Source organism: Pseudorca crassidens, chromosome 7 (genome assembly GCF_039906515.1).
Source record: "Pseudorca crassidens isolate mPseCra1 chromosome 7, mPseCra1.hap1, whole genome shotgun sequence".
In the NCBI taxonomy this organism is placed as follows: domain Eukaryota; kingdom Metazoa; phylum Chordata; class Mammalia; order Artiodactyla; family Delphinidae; genus Pseudorca; species Pseudorca crassidens.
The window spans coordinates 93911825-93930311 of NC_090302.1; the positions used below are offsets into that span (position 1 = coordinate 93911825).

The 18487-nt window shown below is 42.0% G+C and overlaps 2 protein-coding genes across 15 annotated transcripts in view; both read left to right on the top strand.

The window, feature by feature from the left end:
• The first annotated feature begins 602 nt into the window (after positions 1 to 602).
• On the top strand, positions 603 to 5980 carry CKS2 (CDC28 protein kinase regulatory subunit 2). Its single transcript, XM_067745004.1, has 3 exons — positions 603 to 785; positions 4264 to 4391; positions 5655 to 5980. Exons 1-3 carry the CDS (start codon positions 727 to 729, stop codon positions 5705 to 5707), a joined length of 240 nt encoding a protein of 79 aa, XP_067601105.1. The 5' UTR covers positions 603 to 726; the 3' UTR covers positions 5708 to 5980.
• Positions 5981 to 7924: 1944 nt separating this feature from the next.
• Positions 7925 to 18487, top strand: part of SECISBP2 (SECIS binding protein 2) — a 39844-nt gene continuing 29281 nt past the window's right edge. For 6 of the 14 annotated variants that reach the window (XM_067745006.1, XM_067745008.1, XM_067745009.1 and 3 more), the window contains exons 1-6: positions 7925 to 8073; positions 9077 to 9225; positions 10966 to 11013; positions 14354 to 14603; positions 14850 to 14973; positions 16251 to 16480. In XM_067745006.1, the coding sequence (XP_067601107.1) occupies positions 8038 to 8073; positions 9077 to 9225; positions 10966 to 11013; positions 14354 to 14603; positions 14850 to 14973; positions 16251 to 16480 (837 nt within the window). In that variant the 5' untranslated portion in view covers positions 7925 to 8037. Of the gene's footprint in view, positions 8074 to 9076; positions 9226 to 10965; positions 11014 to 14353; positions 14604 to 14849; positions 14974 to 16250; positions 16481 to 18487 lie in introns of those variants that run through there. The other 8 variants (XM_067745007.1, XM_067745017.1, XM_067745019.1 and 5 more) reach the window with 4 other exon arrangements.

The window sequence follows — 18487 nt, forward strand, 5'->3', positions numbered from 1 at the left end:
TTCCTCAGGTCTGGGCACAACTTCTGCTTCTCCCCGTCCTTACTCCCACAAACCGGCCTTGGGCGCCCGCGGTGATACTCCTCCCCTCACGCTTCCCACGCCTGGGTTTCCCACAGTCTAGGACCACGGGCTGGCTTTTCTCACCTCCCACTGACTTAAGACGCGGAGCCGGGTCTGGGGAAGGTGCGCCTGCGCACAGAGTGCCGTTCGTCGGGCAGCCCCCACCCCCCGCCCTCGCCAAACCCCGCGATACCTTACCCCTCCCGCAGGCTCGCTGCCCCAACGGCTCCGCGGACCTGGAACTTTCTAAACCCCTGCGCACGCGCTCTACGGCCCTTAACGTCCCGGCTCCGCCCTTCCCTGGCCGCTCCCCTTTTCGTCAGGGAGATCCCCGCCCTCACGCCACGCCAATCATCCACTTCTTTCCTAGGCCGACCTCGCAACAGGCCTTTGATTGGCTGATCTGGGTGCGAACGCCGCGGAGGGGCGGCGACGATAGGCTGGGAGCCGGTCCCGGCGTATCCGCAGAGTGCGTGGAAGGTGATTGGTCAACACCGTCGTCCAATCAGCGGCGGGCTGTCGGATTCAAACCGGACTCGTTTGGCTTACGGTCGGTTGGTCTCAGTCGAGTCGTTGCTTTCAGTTGGCGAGGGCGTGTCGGTCGCCTGCGCCCGTTCTTCGCGCCTCGTCGCTCCAGTCCCTTGCTGCCCACCGCCCTCCCGCAGGATGGCCCATAAGCAGATCTACTACTCGGACAAGTACTTCGATGAGCACTACGAGTACCGGTGAGCGGACCGGACGGCCTAACTCAGCCGCGGCCCCGGCCGAGCCTGAGCTGGAACTTGGGCCGGGTACCAGGGGCCAGGACCGGGAATCGGGGTGGAAGTGCGTCGGGCTGAGGTTGGGGTCGGAGCTCGGGGCCGGGGGCCGGCGGTAGGGTCAGGGTCGAGCCCGGGGGCCTGCCGGGAGTCGCGGTTGTGTCGGGGTCGGGTCGCCCGGGCGGGAGCTTGCGCTTCTCCTCGCCTGGAGGGCCGGCCCGGCTGGTTTCCGCCCTTTGTTCCTGTCTGTGAAGAGGACGAGGCTGGGGCGAGGATGGGGCCGCTTCTGGTGCAGAATTGCTACCTTAAGGGGAAGGGGCCGAGGGCCTGAGCGGACCTGGCGTAGCTGAAGTGCAACGCCGAGAGCCCTAATCGCAGCGGTTCCTAAGAACTTAGGCCTAGTTCGCATTTAGGCAAACGTCCCCCTCCCAGTCACAGCGGGCGAAAGGCTGTCGGAAGGGTAATTTTGCTCAGGTAACGTCGCCAGAGAAACACTTCTCTTTTTCTCTCATTTGAAGTTAATGGCCCTAAAAAGTAGCTTGTAGGGGAGTCCCCCTAAAATGAGCTTCCTTGGGATTCGAAATGTGTCTTGAGTATGGCGACTTCGGCAGAGGCTGGTGCGTGTTAATCCTCTTGGGTTATTATTAAAGGGGCTTCCTTTTGAGACAAAATTGAGAACTCGAATGGATTTGGGGCATTTTTTTCTGCTAGAGTGTATCGGCAAAATTTTTGGCTTTGAGGGATTTCTGGTTTCTGCATCATTATGTGATGCACTAGAACATAGTTGCTAAATGTGTAAGATTAGCAAATTGGATTGTGTGAGGGAAGAAACACTTAACATTAGCTTTAATATATGCAGGAGTCTTAGCTGGGGTGTGGCTTCAAAGACCAGCGCCACCCAGTTCTCCTGGGTGGTGACTAGGATGCTGCATTCTGGGAAACTACCAACTTGTAGGAGGGGCCAAATAGTGACCTTATTTTCTGCCTCCTATCCTTTTACGTTAGATTTCCAAGAATGCTATTTGAGTTAGAAAGGATATAACAGTGGGTGGCCTCTTTTTTCCCCTCCCCTTAGTATCTTGTAATTCTTTCTTAGTATCTTGTAAATCTTTCTCTGGAGAAAAACGGAGGATTTCTCTGGGCAGCTTTGCAGGTTAGTAATACCTGCATTGCCCAGCAGGGGTTATCCAATAATGGACAGAATGTAAAACCACAATCTTTCTAAAAATCTGGGAAAATATTAATTGTGAAACATGTCTGGCTCCGAGTAGTACTTTTCAGGACTTTTCCTGGCAGTAGTTACATTTTCTAGTTTCAGTATACTAGCATAATCATTGATGAGCACGAAGTAAACTAGTCTATGCTATCAAGATTTTAGCCTAATAGACTAAGTGGTTTATGTGTAGTAATGAATAGAAGAAAATCCTGTCATATCTGAAATGATATATTCTAATCCAGTTTTAATCTAATTACTATCTAATCCAGTATTAATCTAATTAATATCTAATCCAATATTAATGAAACCTGGTCTTTCTTGACCAAGCCACTTGCCGTTATCAAACAGGACAGTAATGTCCAGAGAAGGGAAATTTAATTGTATCTTGCAGTGTTATCTTAGTAGCTCCTTTGTTGTTTGTACTGCTGTGGCCTTTTTTTAACCCCCTCTTCACCCTCCATGATAAGCCCTTGGTACTGAAATGTTAGATTTTTGGAAACAGTTCTTACATGTAGTTAGAAATACATAGAGGAGTTATATCCATGCAGAAAAAAATACAGGTAGACTTCCCATCTGAGTTTGAAGCTACTTACACATTTTTCCCTCGTAATCAAATCCTGATGAAGTTAGCCTGTCTCCATGGTTTATGGAGAAGGTAGGGTATATGACTTATATCTAGACATAAATTGGAACATTTTGTACGGCATACATAATATGAGTACAAAAGCTAGTTTGCATTTTACATTTCTCTTGAGACTAATCAACAATTATGTAGAGGATAGAAATAAGGTAACAGGCTATTTGCAGAGCCTTAAAAGTAGATGTTAAAGCAGTATTTCAAGAGTCAATGAGCTAGCTGGTAAGTATTGCTAAGAATCATCATGTAGTTCACTGTAATTGGTAAAATTTTTACCAACTATGATAGTAAGCATAATTTGACTTGGTGGCCTTGTGGCCAGCAAGCAACATAACACAACAGTTCTAAGGCTTGATTTTGTTATGCAAATTATAGGAAATTGGTACTTAACCAACCACTCACAGACTAGAACTTAAGTTGGTGACAGTTTAGTGCTTATTATGGGTATGGGTTCAGTTTTCCTGTGACCTGACTGCTCCTTTCTTACCCCAGCCAACAAATTCACAGGCATATATCTAATACTAGTCAAAAAATTTGGTTGGTGGTAATGGATGACAGTATAAAACTACTGCTCCTGGAAGTGATTAAAAATGAGCCTGGGAATTTTGATTTTTATAAAGATCCTTTCAATTGTAATTAAATAAGAAGTCGGTGGGGGTGCATATTTGTTTTCTAAGAATTTTTCAAATCTCCAATTGTACCTATTCTTAATGGTTTGACATTGAAGAATATTGCATGCCTTCTTTAAAAATTGATTAAAGTTTTGGATATAGGCCAGTAACTTATTGGAAAACTGAATGTCTGTTTTAGGTAGCGGGTACGTGTATATGTGCATTTAGTGTTCTTTGCTTTTAATTTCGAACAAAGTATAAAGCAACTTCTGGAGTTATGTACAAGGACTTGTGTCTACTACAGATCTATAGAGTAATAGGAAACCCAAATTAACTGTAACAAGCTAGATTCCCCCAGCCCTGCTACCTGGGGCTAGTATGACACTTCTTAAAATCAGGGACCATTCTTAATTTATAATCACTTCTGTGGTCTTAGATGGTTTCTCTAGCTCCCTGATCATATCAATCTGCTTCATAACTAACAGGAAGGAGAAAAAAGAGAATTGGGCATGTTCTTTTCTTTCGAGGATACTTTCCATAAGTTGCATAAATTCTGCTTATATCCCGTTGGGCAGGATTTAGTCACATGTGACCAGAGGTAGCTGCAGGGGAGGCTGGGATGTCTTGTATAACCATGTGTCCCACTTAGTTTTTGAGGTTCTATTCCTGAAGAAGATTGAGACAATTAGCAAGCAGTCTCTATTAGGGAAAAAAGTTAATCATAAATAAAATGCCTTCTACTTTTGGACTGCATATTCTAATCTCTAATTTGAACACAGGCCATCAAGATCAGAATTAAAGGTAGTAGAGAGTAGTCTTTAAGATTGATGCTAATGGTAATGTAACAGGGTTGCTTTAAAGAACTTTAAGGGCAAAGAACTCAAATTTTAAGTATCCTAAAGATGCATGTATAAAGTGACCATAATTGTAGGAAAGGCATAGTCACTTAGAGCACTAATATTTCGCTGTATTTTTTAACAGGCATGTCATGTTACCCAGAGAACTTTCCAAACAAGTACCCAAAACCCATCTGATGTCTGAAGAGGAGTGGAGGAGACTTGGTGTCCAACAGAGTCTAGGCTGGGTTCATTACATGATTCATGAGCCAGGTAAGTTTTGCTATTAGGGAAGCACTAACTGAATTAAAACAGTAGTGGTTGTTAAAATTTTTTTAGTAATATTGACGTTTCAGTGGTATCCCAAAGTAACTCTGATAAGCTTGACTATTTTTGAATGACTGATACCTCCCTAGAGAGGGTTCCAATTTTATAGTAAATAAAATACCATGAGTGAAAATAATGCATTCTTCTAAACTGCAAAAATAAACTATTTAGTTAAGAAAAAAGAAAAGGATATTCTGTTTTATTTTAAAATGCGTGTCATTGCTAGTAGTATCTTGAAGTATTTTGCCATAAATATATTTAGAATTCTGGTATCTCCTCTTTGAAAACTAAGAACTTAATGTAAGACAACTGAGTGTCCTGAAGTTCTGTGTATAGAAATTGATGCAATTTGAAGTGATTTGTTTTTTCCTTTAGACAATTAGTATCTACCACATTAAGATGAAATGAGATAGCATAGCTAGTGAACTCAAATGTGCTGCCTGTGTTATACTTGAGTGCTTATGCTATTACGTGGTATTTACCAGAGAGTTTTCCAGATTACTGTTAGTAACTATTAGTAAACCAGACTAAGAAACTTTGTGGTGTTAAACTGTGTTTTTGGGTTATCAGTAAATCTAACTAAAGGACTTAAACTGCTTTGAACAAAATTTTAAGTCTTAGAAGCTGAATTAGGTGAAACTAAAGCTATCTTGCTTTCTGCTTTTGTTAAAAGCAGCAGCAGCAGCAAAAACTCTAAGACTTGTAACTTTCTTGGGATTGGAGCATATAATTATATTAAAAAGGTGTTTCTCCAGATAATACAATGCAGCTGAGGACCTTACCTGTAGGTTCATAGTCAGTCCTCCACCTGCCGAAACAGAATCTACAGGGATGGGCCCCTAGGACCTGCATATTTTGAATGAGGTGTTAAGTGTCTTTTCCAAAGAAGAGAAGACCTTTTTCTTTTCACTGGAATTGAGATTCTAAAGATAGAAACAATTCTCCTTCTCAAATTGCATCTTTACTTAACAGCCCTTTTCTCCAGGGTGTGTAAAAACTGGGGGAATATTGTTAGGTTGTTTTCTTCTGTTTACTGTTTACAGTGACATGGAGCAAAATTTATTTCAGATACCTCAATAAGTAACATTCATTGACCATAGATTTATTTTACTTTATTTTGGTTCAACTGAGAACTCTTTGAATTTATGTTGAATGAATGAAAATTAACCATATAATATTAAAATAATATAAAACATTTTCTTTCTACAGAACCACACATTCTTCTCTTTAGACGACCTCTACCAAAAGATCAACAAAAATGAAGTATATCTGGGGATCATCAATTAAATCTTTTTCAAATTTAATGTATATGTGTATATAAGGTAGTATTCAGTGAATACTTGAAAAATGTACAAAGTGTTCATCCATTCCTGTGCATGAGCTGTATTCTTCACAGCAACAAAGCTCAGTTAAGTGCAACTGCAAGTAGGTTACTGTAAGGTGTTTAAAATTTCTAGTCAGTTTTTCTTTTAATGTAAGTGCCTGTTTGACTTTACCTGTTACTTTTGTTAAATAAAGTTTGTATGTTGCATTTATCACTGTTTGAAGTTACTGAGGTTTGTTTTCTTAAGGTTAATTTGTGACTATTGAGGATGTTGGATGATTTCAGTTTTATAATTTTAGTCCTGAGGAAATAAATTCACTTTATAGAAATAAAATGTTAGGTGGGTTTAAACCCATTAGCTTGGTGTGATTGAGGGTACCATTTTTTAATTTATTTATTTTAAATTTTTGGCTGTGTTGGGTCTTTGTTACTGTGCATGGGCTTGCTCTAGTTGCGGCAGGTGGGGCTACTCTTTGTTGCATTATGCGGGCTTCTCATTGCAGTGGCTTCTTGTTATGCAACATGGGCTCTAGGCGTGCAGACTTCAGTAGTTGCGGCACATGGGCTCTAGAGCGCAGGCTCAGTAGTTGTGGCGCACGGGCTCAGCTGCTCCGTGGTATGTGGAATCTTCCCGGACCAGGTATCGAACCCGTGTCCCCTGCATTGTCAGGCAGATTCCCAACCACTGCGCCACCAGGGAAATCCTAAGGGGGTACCATTTAAATTCACTTATGAAGACACTAAGAACTAGGGATAAGTTTAATAGAGCCAAGGTAGATTTTATAGCTCTGTCATTAATTTAATTCCTAAAGAATTGTCTAGAATCTCCAACTGAACAAAAAGAAACCCAACTTAATACTCTGGGCTACCTCCACTTATGTAAATACTGCCACACCTAGTTACCTTGGGAGAAACCATTTAACCCCATTTCTCTTTTCCATGTGCCAAATGGGGATACAGTTTTCTATAAAATATCAGCATTTTAAAAACTTTGAAAGCACTGTAAAAAGCACCCTTCTTTCGGTGTGCATTTTGTGTCTGTTAAATTGCTTTTTTAGCTGCTAGGAAAATATTTTAGAGTGAATGCAAACAGAGGCTTTTTATCTTCATTGCTTTATGCTGGAGAAAACTTTTAGGTGAGCTGCCAGTAAGCATAAGATCCCAGACCCCAGTGTGGTGGTCCTCTATGCCCCTCTCTTTAGAAAAGGGTGGTGCCTTTACACAATGAGCAAAATAAACACTGAAGGTGGTGATGGGCAGGAGCCTAGAACTTATTTCATCCCCAGGGACCCACCCATTGGCGAGAGGTCCCAGGTTAGGACAACAGAAGGATGCCAGAATCGTTAAAGTAAACTATTGTATTTAGTACAGACCAGTATACTGCATAATGCTCAACCTCTCCCCACTCTGGAGGTTTGGGTGTGTCTAAGTATGTTTAATCGCCCTGTGGGATCTGCACAGAAGGACACCAGGAGATGAGCTGGAGCTGCCTGCATTTACTGCTTGAAATACCTGGTAGTCACTCAACAGAGGAAACCTACAATCAGCCTCCAGTTTAAGATTTTCAACCTAATTAACCGCTATCAAACAGCTTGCACTCTTCACCAAGTAAGCAAGAATTCTTGACTCTGCACCGTCCCTCCCTCCCCACTTCCTCACTCCTTGTCTCCCACTTCCCATCCTACCTAAAGTCTCCTGCCCTGGAGACTGCTTACTTCCACCCTACTTTTCCATCTCTACCTTTCCCAGCACATTCCCTAGTGGTCAATAGCTGTCTGTTGAACTGAGCAGTTTTGAAATTCTTTTCCGCGGTTACTTCCAAACTGCTTTAGGTTCCTGGAAATTTAAGACGCCAAATCTTGTTGGCTTTCTCCCTTCGTAGGAGTACAGGGTATGCGGTTCCCTTAAGTCCCCAGCCTCCTCGCTCCAGGTACCCGCCACCCTGTGCACCGTCCCCTCGTCCAGGCCTGGCCGACCGGGGGTTGTCCGCTGTCTTTGCGGAGACAGTTTCTTGTAACTTCATACTCGACACGCGCTGGGCTTTGGCGGCCCAGAGGGTCACCCCACCGGGAACCTCGCGCAGGCCCAAAACTGTCACCGCGCACACTTCCGGCCGGAAGCAGGGCGGGGCCGGGGCGCGTTTTTGTGACGCAGTTCCTGGCGTTCGCTCCAAAGGTGGAAAAGCGGGGCGGAGGAGCGTCGCGCTTCCGTTCCGCCTGCCGTCGGGCTACTGGCCTACCTGGCCAGGCCTCTTCCTAGCCACCCGCCATGGCGTCGGAGGGACCGCGGGAGCCCGCGGGAGAGGTGAGGATGGCGGCCCTGGGCGCCCCAAAATGATGGTCTTGGGCGGACGGGGTAGGAGCTGGGTTAGCGTGGCCCGGAGGCTTGTTGGGGACAGGCCCGGGGGCGTCGGGGTGGGCGGCCGCGGTCCCCAGCCCCCGGGCGCGCCCACACGGCCCGCCGTTAAACGCGGTGAGAAAGGACGCTGTCGACGGGAAACCGCCTCTCGTCCCGAGGCTGCGGAGGGGTTGCGCTACCGTGCCGTCTCACCGCACTGCTGATTGGGAGCCGAGTGTTTAAAGCAGCTTGTTAGTAACGTTTTCTGAAGTGGAAGTCTGCTCGACGTGCTCAGAGTACCTCTAGAAGGAGCCCTGGTAATCGCATAAATTGGCTTTCACACAAATTAAAAACTATGATTATAAGTTGTTAGTGGAAGTAAATCTCTCAATACAGATGTAAAAACTGAAAGAATAAAAGCCAAACGAATTTTTTTGTATTCGTATTCCAAGGGCTCATGGCGATAGAAAGATTTTCTAGCAACGCTTACTTTTGCGTTTCAACAAAACAACTTTTAGTGCTTCGCTGAGTGAAAAGCAACAGTTTTAAGTTCTTTGGGAAATCTAATAGAAATAAACTTCCGCAGTGTGTTTTGAGCTCTACAGTTAAGTTTGACAGTTTGATTGTCCCTAACTCAGCTGAGAGAGGTAAACTACCATATTCTACGTTAAAGCTAAGGAAACGTTGTGACTTGTGGTTCTAACTATACAGTCTGGGTTGACTTTTACTCTCACTTTAATTGGTTGTCCTTATTCTTCATTTTTAATATTTGGTAGACTGTTTTTTTCTAGTGAAAAAGTGCGGAGAAATTGTTAGCAAACAAATTCTTGTCCTTGCTAGGCAGAAGTATTTGGACAACAACATTAGCATTTCTGGGGCTTCGAGAAGGAAGGGACTCTCCCTTTTTTTATTTTTTTTCCCCCACTTGGTTGATCTCAGAAGGTAGCCAAAACCCCCTTTTTTTCCTCAGGGCATCAAGTTGTCAGCAGATGTCAAACCATTTGTCCCTAAATTTGCTGGGCTCAGTGTGGCATGGTCAGAGCCTTCAGAAGCACGCGTTTTTCCCAGCTGTGCAGCCACGACATACTATCCATGTGTCCAGGAACTAGCAGTGCCTGAGTATGTATCCTTCTGAATGTCTTGCCTTACCTGGGGACTTTTTTGCTTGACTTTAATGGTGATTAAACTTGAAATATGCAGCAGCTAACACATTAACGTTTTCAGAGCAACTGGAGAAGATGCTCCTCAGCCAAGAAGCGTCTGATCCAGTAGCACAACTTAACTGTGTCCCACACCAAAAACTGAAGCTCCAGCTCTCCTTTTCTTTCTCCATATTCATTTGATTATTTTTGGCACAGAAAGTGGAGACTGCATTGCATTTATTAGTGGGAAATGCAGTTCATTTGTGCATACAGTTTATAAGTGTATCATGTATCTAATGGGAGATGAAATGGCAGGAATGAGTGGGCGAGAGGAAATTGGGCAAAGACACGCCCAAATAAATAAACATGAGGAATGAGTGGGTTTTGCTTTTATCTGTTTTGCTTTATACATGTTCTATGGAGATGGATTCTACAAATTTTGGTTATAAATTCTAGATTTGACTTGAAAGAAGGCTTATATTGTCCTTTAAATGTTCTTTTTCCTTCTCAGGATTTATTCTCTAGGTATTTACAAAATGGTTTCCATTTATTAGCTGAATTTAGAAAAATAAATGTTAAACCTTGCACATAATTGTGTGGATTACTTGTAGGTTTATTTTTAAGGCATGAATCACCTTTATGCTTATGTAAAAATCCTTGTCTTTATGTTCCTTTGTTGGGTCAGACTTGTTTCCTTTTTTTCCCCATACCTACATGGTGTAATTGAAAATAGTTTATACTTCATACAAATTCTAGAACTGTATTCACGAGAATGAAAGTTGGAATGAATAAGAAAATTATTGGGTTGTCTGGTGTATTTAGGAAATAAGGAAAGTTATATTTTTTGACAAAAGTTGAAGTCCTGCCTGAATGTGCTGAAGGTCTTTGGTAGGAATACCAAGTTTTCCATTGTAATTTCATCCTTTGTAAAAGGGAGGTTGGCATGGGTCTCTTTTGAGTCATTTCCTACCTTGAGTGGCTCACATAATAAAATACAAGATGTATCACTCTCAGTGACAAGAACTCTTAAGTCATCTGCTGGGTGAAATTCTAGTGACCCAATATAAAGGTGGAAAATAGTTGTATAGCTAAAGCAGCATTCTGGTAGTAACATGAATTGAGACTAATCAGAGGCTCAAGGATGCTAAATGCTGAATTTTAAAATTATGTTTCTTAACCCCTTATCTCTTTATAGCTTTGATTTTTTTTTTTTTAATTGTTTATAACCACTGAAAAGGTTGACTGACAGTATTCCTGCCTGGCAAGAAAACAATTAAAGACAAAGGAGGCATGAAACCAAAGGGCAAGTTTAGAAAGAATGAGTGCCTTTAAAGTGGAGATGAAATGGTGAGACTTTACACAGTAGAGAAGTGATTATCTAGTCAGTTCTAATATAAGTTAAGATTTGCATTGCTATAGTCAGATTTTGTTTAAATGGAGATCTCTTGCTGCCTTGAAAAAAGGAGTAGAATTTTCTGTAACAAACATATGTCCTCTTTCCTACTTATTCCAGTATAGCAACCTAATTCTGTATGTCCTTAAAGGAGTGACCTTTAACAGAATATCCATCTCTAGTACCTCTAGCAGTGCTTGCCAGGGGACTTCATTTATTCATTTGGAGTTCATTAGTGAAAGCCTATTACATGGAAAAGCACTAGTTCCTAAGCGGGGAAAGACTGTCTCATGAGCTATGCTCCTGTTTTTGTCTTATATATAGATTTGAACTGGTGGAGATGGAAGAACACGAACTACCAATCTCCTCCAGGTTTGTTATAGACAAGACAAATATCAATAGAAGTATTCTGGTATATAGAATTGGCCATGTTTGGGAAGTAGTGAGTATTTACTGGTGTAATGAACAAATAGAGGTTATGCAAACAAAGTAAGTTCTCTGTTCCCAGTCATCATCCCTGGACGATGGCTTTGTTGATTGTCATAGTACCTGCTTTGTGACAAATCCTGTGTAACACATGCATGAGGACATGTGTGCTTTGTTTGGGAATTACTGAATATGTTCATTTCTTTCATGCTTGCCACAATCCATGAGGTTGGCAGGGAGGTGTAGTGTTATTTTACACAGGAGAAACTGAGACTAGAAATGCTTGTCCAAAGTTCCTCAGAGACGTAGCACCAGGACCAGAATTAGCATTCAGTTCTTCTGACCTGAGTTCACTGTATTCCCCAAAGCTGCTATTGCTGTCGGTAAAGTTGAGCTTTTTCAGTATCTTGTAGTATACTGTAAAAATCACAGTGCCAATGGATGCTTTTAAGTTAAACCTCTTATCTATGAGAATTAGCAGTTCTCCACAGAGTGTGGCTCACGTCAGGTGGGTGGGTGGAGGAGTGACTGGATTCCTGACAGGTTCTGGCCTGGTTAGAGGGGACCAGATGCAAGATATGTTTGGGAGACAGTAGAGGAGTACGGCCCCATTGTTAGGGGGAAGCCACTAGTCAATTGGCCTACATGGTACAGCTGAAAAGTTAGGTTTGTTGGGTAGGAAATAGAGAGCTCTTGGGGGTGTTTTGGTTGGGGTCATGATAATCACTCCTGGTTTCTGGCTCAACTTAAGGGAAAGGGACTTGAAGGTTTTGATTGGGTTCTAGGCACTGGAAATAGAGAAGAAAATACCTGGAGACCTGCTGCAAGAGAAAAGGGTTCAGTGGTTGTCCATATGGGTTTTGGTGGAAAAGACGCTATAGCAGTTTCCAGTTGAATACATGGAAAGATTTGGGATTATTCGTGAGAGCATAAGTTGGCAGTGGGGCTGGTTTGGGGACCAGTTGTTATGTTTTGGAGCTATATGTGCCAGATGGGGGAAAAGTGAACTATTAAGTGGAAATGACCTGTAAGTTGGAGATAGAGTCCTGGAGGTGGTGAAAGTGTTGGAATTGAAGTATGTAAGTGAAGTCCTGAGCAGAACGAGGAGAAATTCTGACTCAGAGTGAGTCTGCCAGATGAGATAGGGAGAGTGTAGGGGAGGCCACGCCATGGAGGAACCTTTGGAAAATGGGTGAGAGCAGGGAGAGGGCAGAGGCTGCCAAGTGCAGGCTAGTGGAGCTTTTCAAGTGATGTGATAGAAGTAGACACCATGCAATAGAGGCTACTGAGCTTGGCAGGAAGGAGGGTCCTGGGAGACTTGGTGGTCGTCGGTAGTGATGGGGTAAGGGGAAGTGGGGCTGAGAGATTAGCAGGGGAGGTTAGGGGCTGAAGGAGGGGGGCAGATGAGACGGTGGGGCATAGAGGAAGTGTGTTACTATGGTTAAGGGCCATCTGAGTGATTCGTGGCAACTGGAACTTCAGAGGCAAGCCATTTGCCAACCGCAGATGCTGTGGGTTATCTCTTTGAAGTTTTGTGTTGTATGTTGCTCTCTGCATGTAACTATATTTACCTGGGATGGAAAGAAAAAATATCAACTTTCCAGAGGAATAAGGATCAGTGAGGGGATAGAAACCCAAGTGACTTGTCCAAAGGGGGAAACCAGATTGTGACCCAAACCGCGGTCTCCTGATTCACAGGAGAAAAATTTTCTGGGTGACAACAGCCTTCAAAACCACTACTGGATCCTGCCTCCTCCCACCTCCCTTTCCTTCTTTACCTGAATTTCATTGGTTTGTTCATTTATCCATGTTTTGGACTTGGGCTAGTCATTTTAACTTTTTTTTTTTTTTGCTATCAGCCCATCTTCTTTGCCTATCTTCTTTTGTGGAGAACAGGTTCTTCACCTTCATCTGCCCTCCATTAGATTTTCTGAGCATCAAACAAAATAAAACAGAGATTCACATCTAGGGTTAGCATCTGGGTAGCAGGATGAAGCTTTGAATCTTTCTCTTCTCAGCAAAGAGCAGCACTAGGCCAGGTGTTCTGTGGGGCAGAAAATGGTCAGTAAAAGGGTTCGTTGGGGTTTTAATCTGGAATATTTCATTACTAGAATCAATTGCTTACAAGAAAAAGATCTTATAAGATTTAAACTTGTTATAAAATGTCATGAATTAATAGACGGTGATTCCAGGCAGTTCAGTGCTGCATGGAAGCGAAAGCAGTGAACATTCTCATCAGTGTGTTAACAGGTCTAGCCTGTAGATAGTGACTCCTTTCCTTCCTCAGTGCAGACTCTTACTTGCAGCAGAGTAGAAACACGACTTCTAGTAAGTGGTGCCTACGCCCATATCTCCTGACAGTTGAACAGTTGGAAGATCATATGGGATGTCTCATCATTAGCTTTGGCTCTTCCTGCCTTTCAGTGGACCAGTACACTTTGGGATTTCATTGATTTGCTACAAGATAATTTGGAGCTCTGGAAAGTCACAGAAACATCTGCTGGTGCTTATTTGTAGGAATGAGAAGATAGTGATTTGTATTTAACTCAGCTGCTTAGCATTTTGTCATTGTATCAACTTTCATTGCAAAATGGTTGAAACCTCTGGCCGTATACCAAATTTGCTAAAAAAAAATCAATGTTAAATTATATTTCAGTTTAGCCTAGCAGCTTGAGAAAGTTGAGGCAGTAGCAGTGTTCACAGATGGTTCCATCTTGTTAGCAGCGTGTGTAGTTCCTGGACCGCCTTGTGCGTAGTGTCCCCATTGCAACTCCAGCCCCAAGAGTCAGTAGAGCACAGGATGTGGCAGTGGGCTTGGAGCAGGGAAGGGGCTGGGCAGGCTGTCTGCGGGCACCTGGGGCCTCAGGAGGCAGGCCCTGCAGGTTGTCGGGGTAGAGGTTGGATGGGCAGTAAAAAACTCCCTCTACTGAGAGAATGGTCTGGATAGCTCTTTTGGCCAGGGTTGCTGAGAGAGGCTTTTCCAAATATTTGACAGCATGAGAGTGGAAAGCTGCTGGAGCCTCCTTGGGCTTTTCTAATGTTCCTTATAATAAGGTCCTTTCATGGAGGTTCCAGATAAGTAATGAAAAAAACAGAACTAGGTCAGCATCTTTCTTTGCAGGTTAAGAAAAAGTGCTCAGAGGTTTTATTTGGTTTTTAATTTGAGGTATTGCTAGAATAAATGACCTCAAAAATAGTAAAAAGTTTAAATTTGTTTATTACAAAATATTAAGCTCCTTGGTTTGTGGTATTAAATCTGCAACTAAAATTTACCCATTTTATTTAGACAGAAACTCTATGCCGAAGATATGGCTTTTGGAGCTTCAACTTTTCCACCTCAGTACTTATCTCCTGAGATCCCTCTTCATCCATATGCCTATTCTCCTTACACCCTGGAGTCGTCACAAAATGTTTGCCCAGTGCCTGGCTCCCAGTATGATTACAACCAACCCGGTTGTTTCGGAGGTTTTCAAACCGTGAAGCCACGAAACGAGCACGTGTGCCCTCTCCCGCAAGACACAAAAGCTCTGTTTAAGGTCTGTAAATGTTTTGGTTTTGTTGATCACTTTAGCATTTAAAACATAAAGAACTGGTAAGTTCTTGCGTGTTATTTAAGATATTTAAATTTTGAGATATTTAAAATTTGATACGGTCTAACCTTTCTAAAAAATGGTTGAGTTGTACTTATGAATTTGCAGATTTGAGCCTTTTTTATAGTGAATTTATGTTACTTTTTAATATGTTACTTTTCAATTATGTTTACTTTTTATTGTTTCCTGCAGAAGAAAACCTGTGATGAGCAGAAGTTTGACACTAAGAAGACTGATGGACCTATATCATCTGATCTAAAATCAGTTAAAAGTTCACCTCGTATGTCCATTCATGCTGAGAATAGTTTGAAATCAGGTAAAAATAACATGCTCTGTATGTTATGTCTTCCTACCTTGTCTACCCCCAGAAACGTCTCTGTTCTTTGAACTATTTTTGTGGGCTTACACATCATGAAAAACTGAGGCCATCAGGTTTCCTGTGGGATCCTGGGGGCCTTTCCTCCCGGGGAGGGAACTTGTTTGTGTGGGCTCTATGACGTGTCCTTAACATGTTATTACCTTGTTTTGTGCAAGAACTTCTGTTAAGTCACATAGCAAGTAGGTGATAATCACCCGCCTCAAAACAGTTGTTAAATAAAAGTGAATTACAGTCACATCCCTTGTACTATATTTGATCATGTTCATCCCTGAAATAGCTTCTCTGGTATTCTGTTGGGACACTTTTTAATACGTGGGAGAGTTGACTGTGGTTTAAATCCCATCCTAAACAATACTAAACCTGGGGCAGGACAGTCATTCAGAGGACATGTCTGCTCTGGTCTTGAAAACTGCTGTTCCAGTCTCTGGCTGAAAGTTAGTGATTATACATGACGTCTTGTTTTTTTCATGTAAATTACTTACTATTGCACGTTGATCACAGCCATCATCTGTTTATATAATAACTTAAAACCTTTGTAATAGCGTACTTACTGGGAATGGTCTGTCATTTTATTTACATGTGTAATTTATTGTTACTTGATATGTAACTTTTTCTCTTGGTGTTGACTTCACTCATAAACCATCTGGTACTTGGTAATATGAAAGAAAATTTGAACAGTTAACTGTAATAACTCTAGCCTTACAATTAAATAATTTAAAAAATGCTGGGGCTTTATGGCATTGTAACCTGTAGCATCATTCATTTGCATTTGAAGGAGAAAGATGGGAAAGAGCTTATAAGTTTCGTTTTACTTGTTTCTCTGCAGTTTCTTTCAGCAAACTAAAACATGGAAATTTTATTATTTAAAGAAAATTTGTAAGAGTCCCCTTAATCTCACAAATCTCTAAAGTGTGTATTAAGAATAATTGAAATGCCCAGCTGCACAGTCAGGTTAAGGTAGCTATTTCATCCACTTTAGAGTTGCTCCTAAAATTTGCAGTGTGTTTTCGTTTTTCTGCTTGGTGGCCCCCATGGTCATTTATGTTTTCCACTGTTACAGAGAAGGTTAACAACACTACAAAAAAATTAGGCTGTTTGGACAATAACGTGTTGCATCAATAGCAATAGACTTTCTACTCTGCAATTTAAGTGTGAGTACAGGTCATTAGACAACATCTAAATTTTTACCCCTACTTTTAATTCTGTAAATACAGATGGTTATTATAAACGAACAGACAGGAAATCCAGAATCATTGAAAAAAGTGGATCTGCCTCCAAACCTGAGTTTGAATTTACCAGGTTGGATTTTCCTGAACTGCAGGGTCGAGAGAACAGTGAGATACCAGAGATACAAAAGCAGCTCAAGTGGGGGCCTTTACGCTCTGCCTCTACTGATGTTTCTCTTCTAAGAGAAGTGGGGAAACCTGCTGCAGTGTTAGCAGAGGTGAGTGCAGCCTCCTGCTCTTTTTGTTCCCTTCTTTCTTCCTTTCTCCTCAGTGATGGGTAGTGATGCAAGGACATCACTTCAAATACTACACTTCACATCTTGGTGTGGGAGGGGCCTCTCAGTTCGCTTAGGTGACTTTCTCTGTTGTTTGAACTGTTTATAGTCAGCTGTAACACCTGGTGTGGCTATTCTTTCCAGAGAATCACTTAGCAAGTGTCTTCATATCTGGTGGCTAGAAAGCATTGCAGTGTCTCAGGAGGAGAGGATTGTAGCACGGGTTCCTGCTTCCACAGCACATTGTGAAAATGTTGTTTCTACCATTGCATTCTGGTAGCACTTTTTCCAATACAGGGAAAGAGATTTTTTTAAATCAAATAGTAATGTTAAAACTGTGTAGTGGGGCTTCCCTGGTGGCGCAGTTGTTGAGAGTCCGCCTGCCGATGCAGGGGACACGGGTTCGTGCCCCGGTCCGGGAAGATCCCACGTGCCGCAGAGCGACTGGGCCCGGGAGCCATGGCCGCTGAGCCTGCGCATCCGGAGCCTGTGCTCCGCAACGGGAGAAGCCACAACAGTGGGAAGCCCGCATACCGCAAAAAAAAAAAAAAAAAAAAAAAAAAACTGTGTAGTGTAACTTCTGATTTTTCCAGGCTTTTTATCTGCACCTCAGTCTTGTCAATGATACGGAAAATGTCATTGCAATAAGTGCACTCAGTGCCTAATAATTTTAAATTGCACTGTATTCACCATTTGATCTCAAAGTTTTACTCCATCAAATTGACGCATTTTTCCTCTCAAACAGATTGATTTTGAGACTTCCAGGAAAAAACCTTATTGGGTTAGTAGTCCCTAAAATGGCTTGTGACAAATTGGGGCCCATCCCAGTATGGAGGTAAGGAGAAAGAAGAAACAATGAAGAAAACAGAGCTCACCAGTTCATTTACCTCTTGAATGGAGAAAGGATTTCCATTTCCTGTCCTAGCACTTCTCTTGGGTGCCTGGATACTAAACCCTCTGAAGACTTGATGGTAGTGGCTTATAATGTGCAGAAAATAAATCATTCCCCACATGTTGACCCTTAGACTATTATACCTTGGTGTTATAATGTGCAGAAAATAAATCATTCCCCACATGTTGACCCTTAGACTATCATACCTTGGTGTTTTCCTTTTACACAGTGGTGATAAGTAAGGCCGATTGACTGATACAGAAGAATCACAGTTTCATTAGGCAGCTTTGTGACTGCTTTCTGGGCCCTGGCTGGGTGTATGGAATAGCTGAGTAGTCGAGGGGCTCCATGCTTTCATCATGGGTGGTCAGTGGATAATTCTAAACCCGTGAGCACTGTACAAAAGTAGGACAGAGTACAGCGGGTCCAGGGTGAGTGGAAGCATGACTGACACTTTATGTCATGGTCACTTGTTACATATGAGTACTGCATATGTGGACAAGAAGTAAGACATATCATGCTATGTGGGGAGATGTACATACTCATTGCTTTATATATTCACACTCTTGAATTTTGTGTGGAGTATTTTTTTGTTTTTTTCCCATTTTCCCTCTAAAAGAGACCTTTTTTTCCTGATGGTATTAGTAACATCTTTCAACATGAGGAAAATATTCAGGAAAAAAAAAATTGTCTGAAGCTGTACAACCAAGAGAAAACCATGTTTGACACTTATTCTTTTTTTAATGGTACATTGTGGGAATTGAGGGGCATTCCTTTCAATTTAGGATACACATGTATGATACAAGCTTGTGTTTGAATTTTTCAAAACTTGTGGTAGTTTTTCTATGTCATAAAATATTTTTTGAAAATATAACTGTTGCATTGAATCTTTGGTATTGATATATATAATTTACTTAACTATTCTAGAATAAGTAAGCCATTTCTAGTGTTTCATTGGCTTTGGTGAGCATAAAAGTTACGTTTACTCAAAGAACAGGCTGTGTTTTAATCATTTATGTTATTTTATTTTCTCCTTTGATGAATTTATTTTTTTTTAG

Excerpts from the sequence above, each read along its gene's own strand:
- CKS2 (XM_067745004.1), top strand. The coding sequence starts at position 727 with ATGGCCCATAAGCAGATCTACTACTCGGACAAGTACTTCGATGAGCAC. Across the intron at positions 786-4,263 it reads GATGAGCACTACGAGTACCG|GCATGTCATGTTACCCAGAG; the intron begins GTGAGCGGACCG and ends ATTTTTTAACAG. Across the intron at positions 4,392-5,654 it reads TTACATGATTCATGAGCCAG|AACCACACATTCTTCTCTTT; the intron begins GTAAGTTTTGCT and ends TTCTTTCTACAG.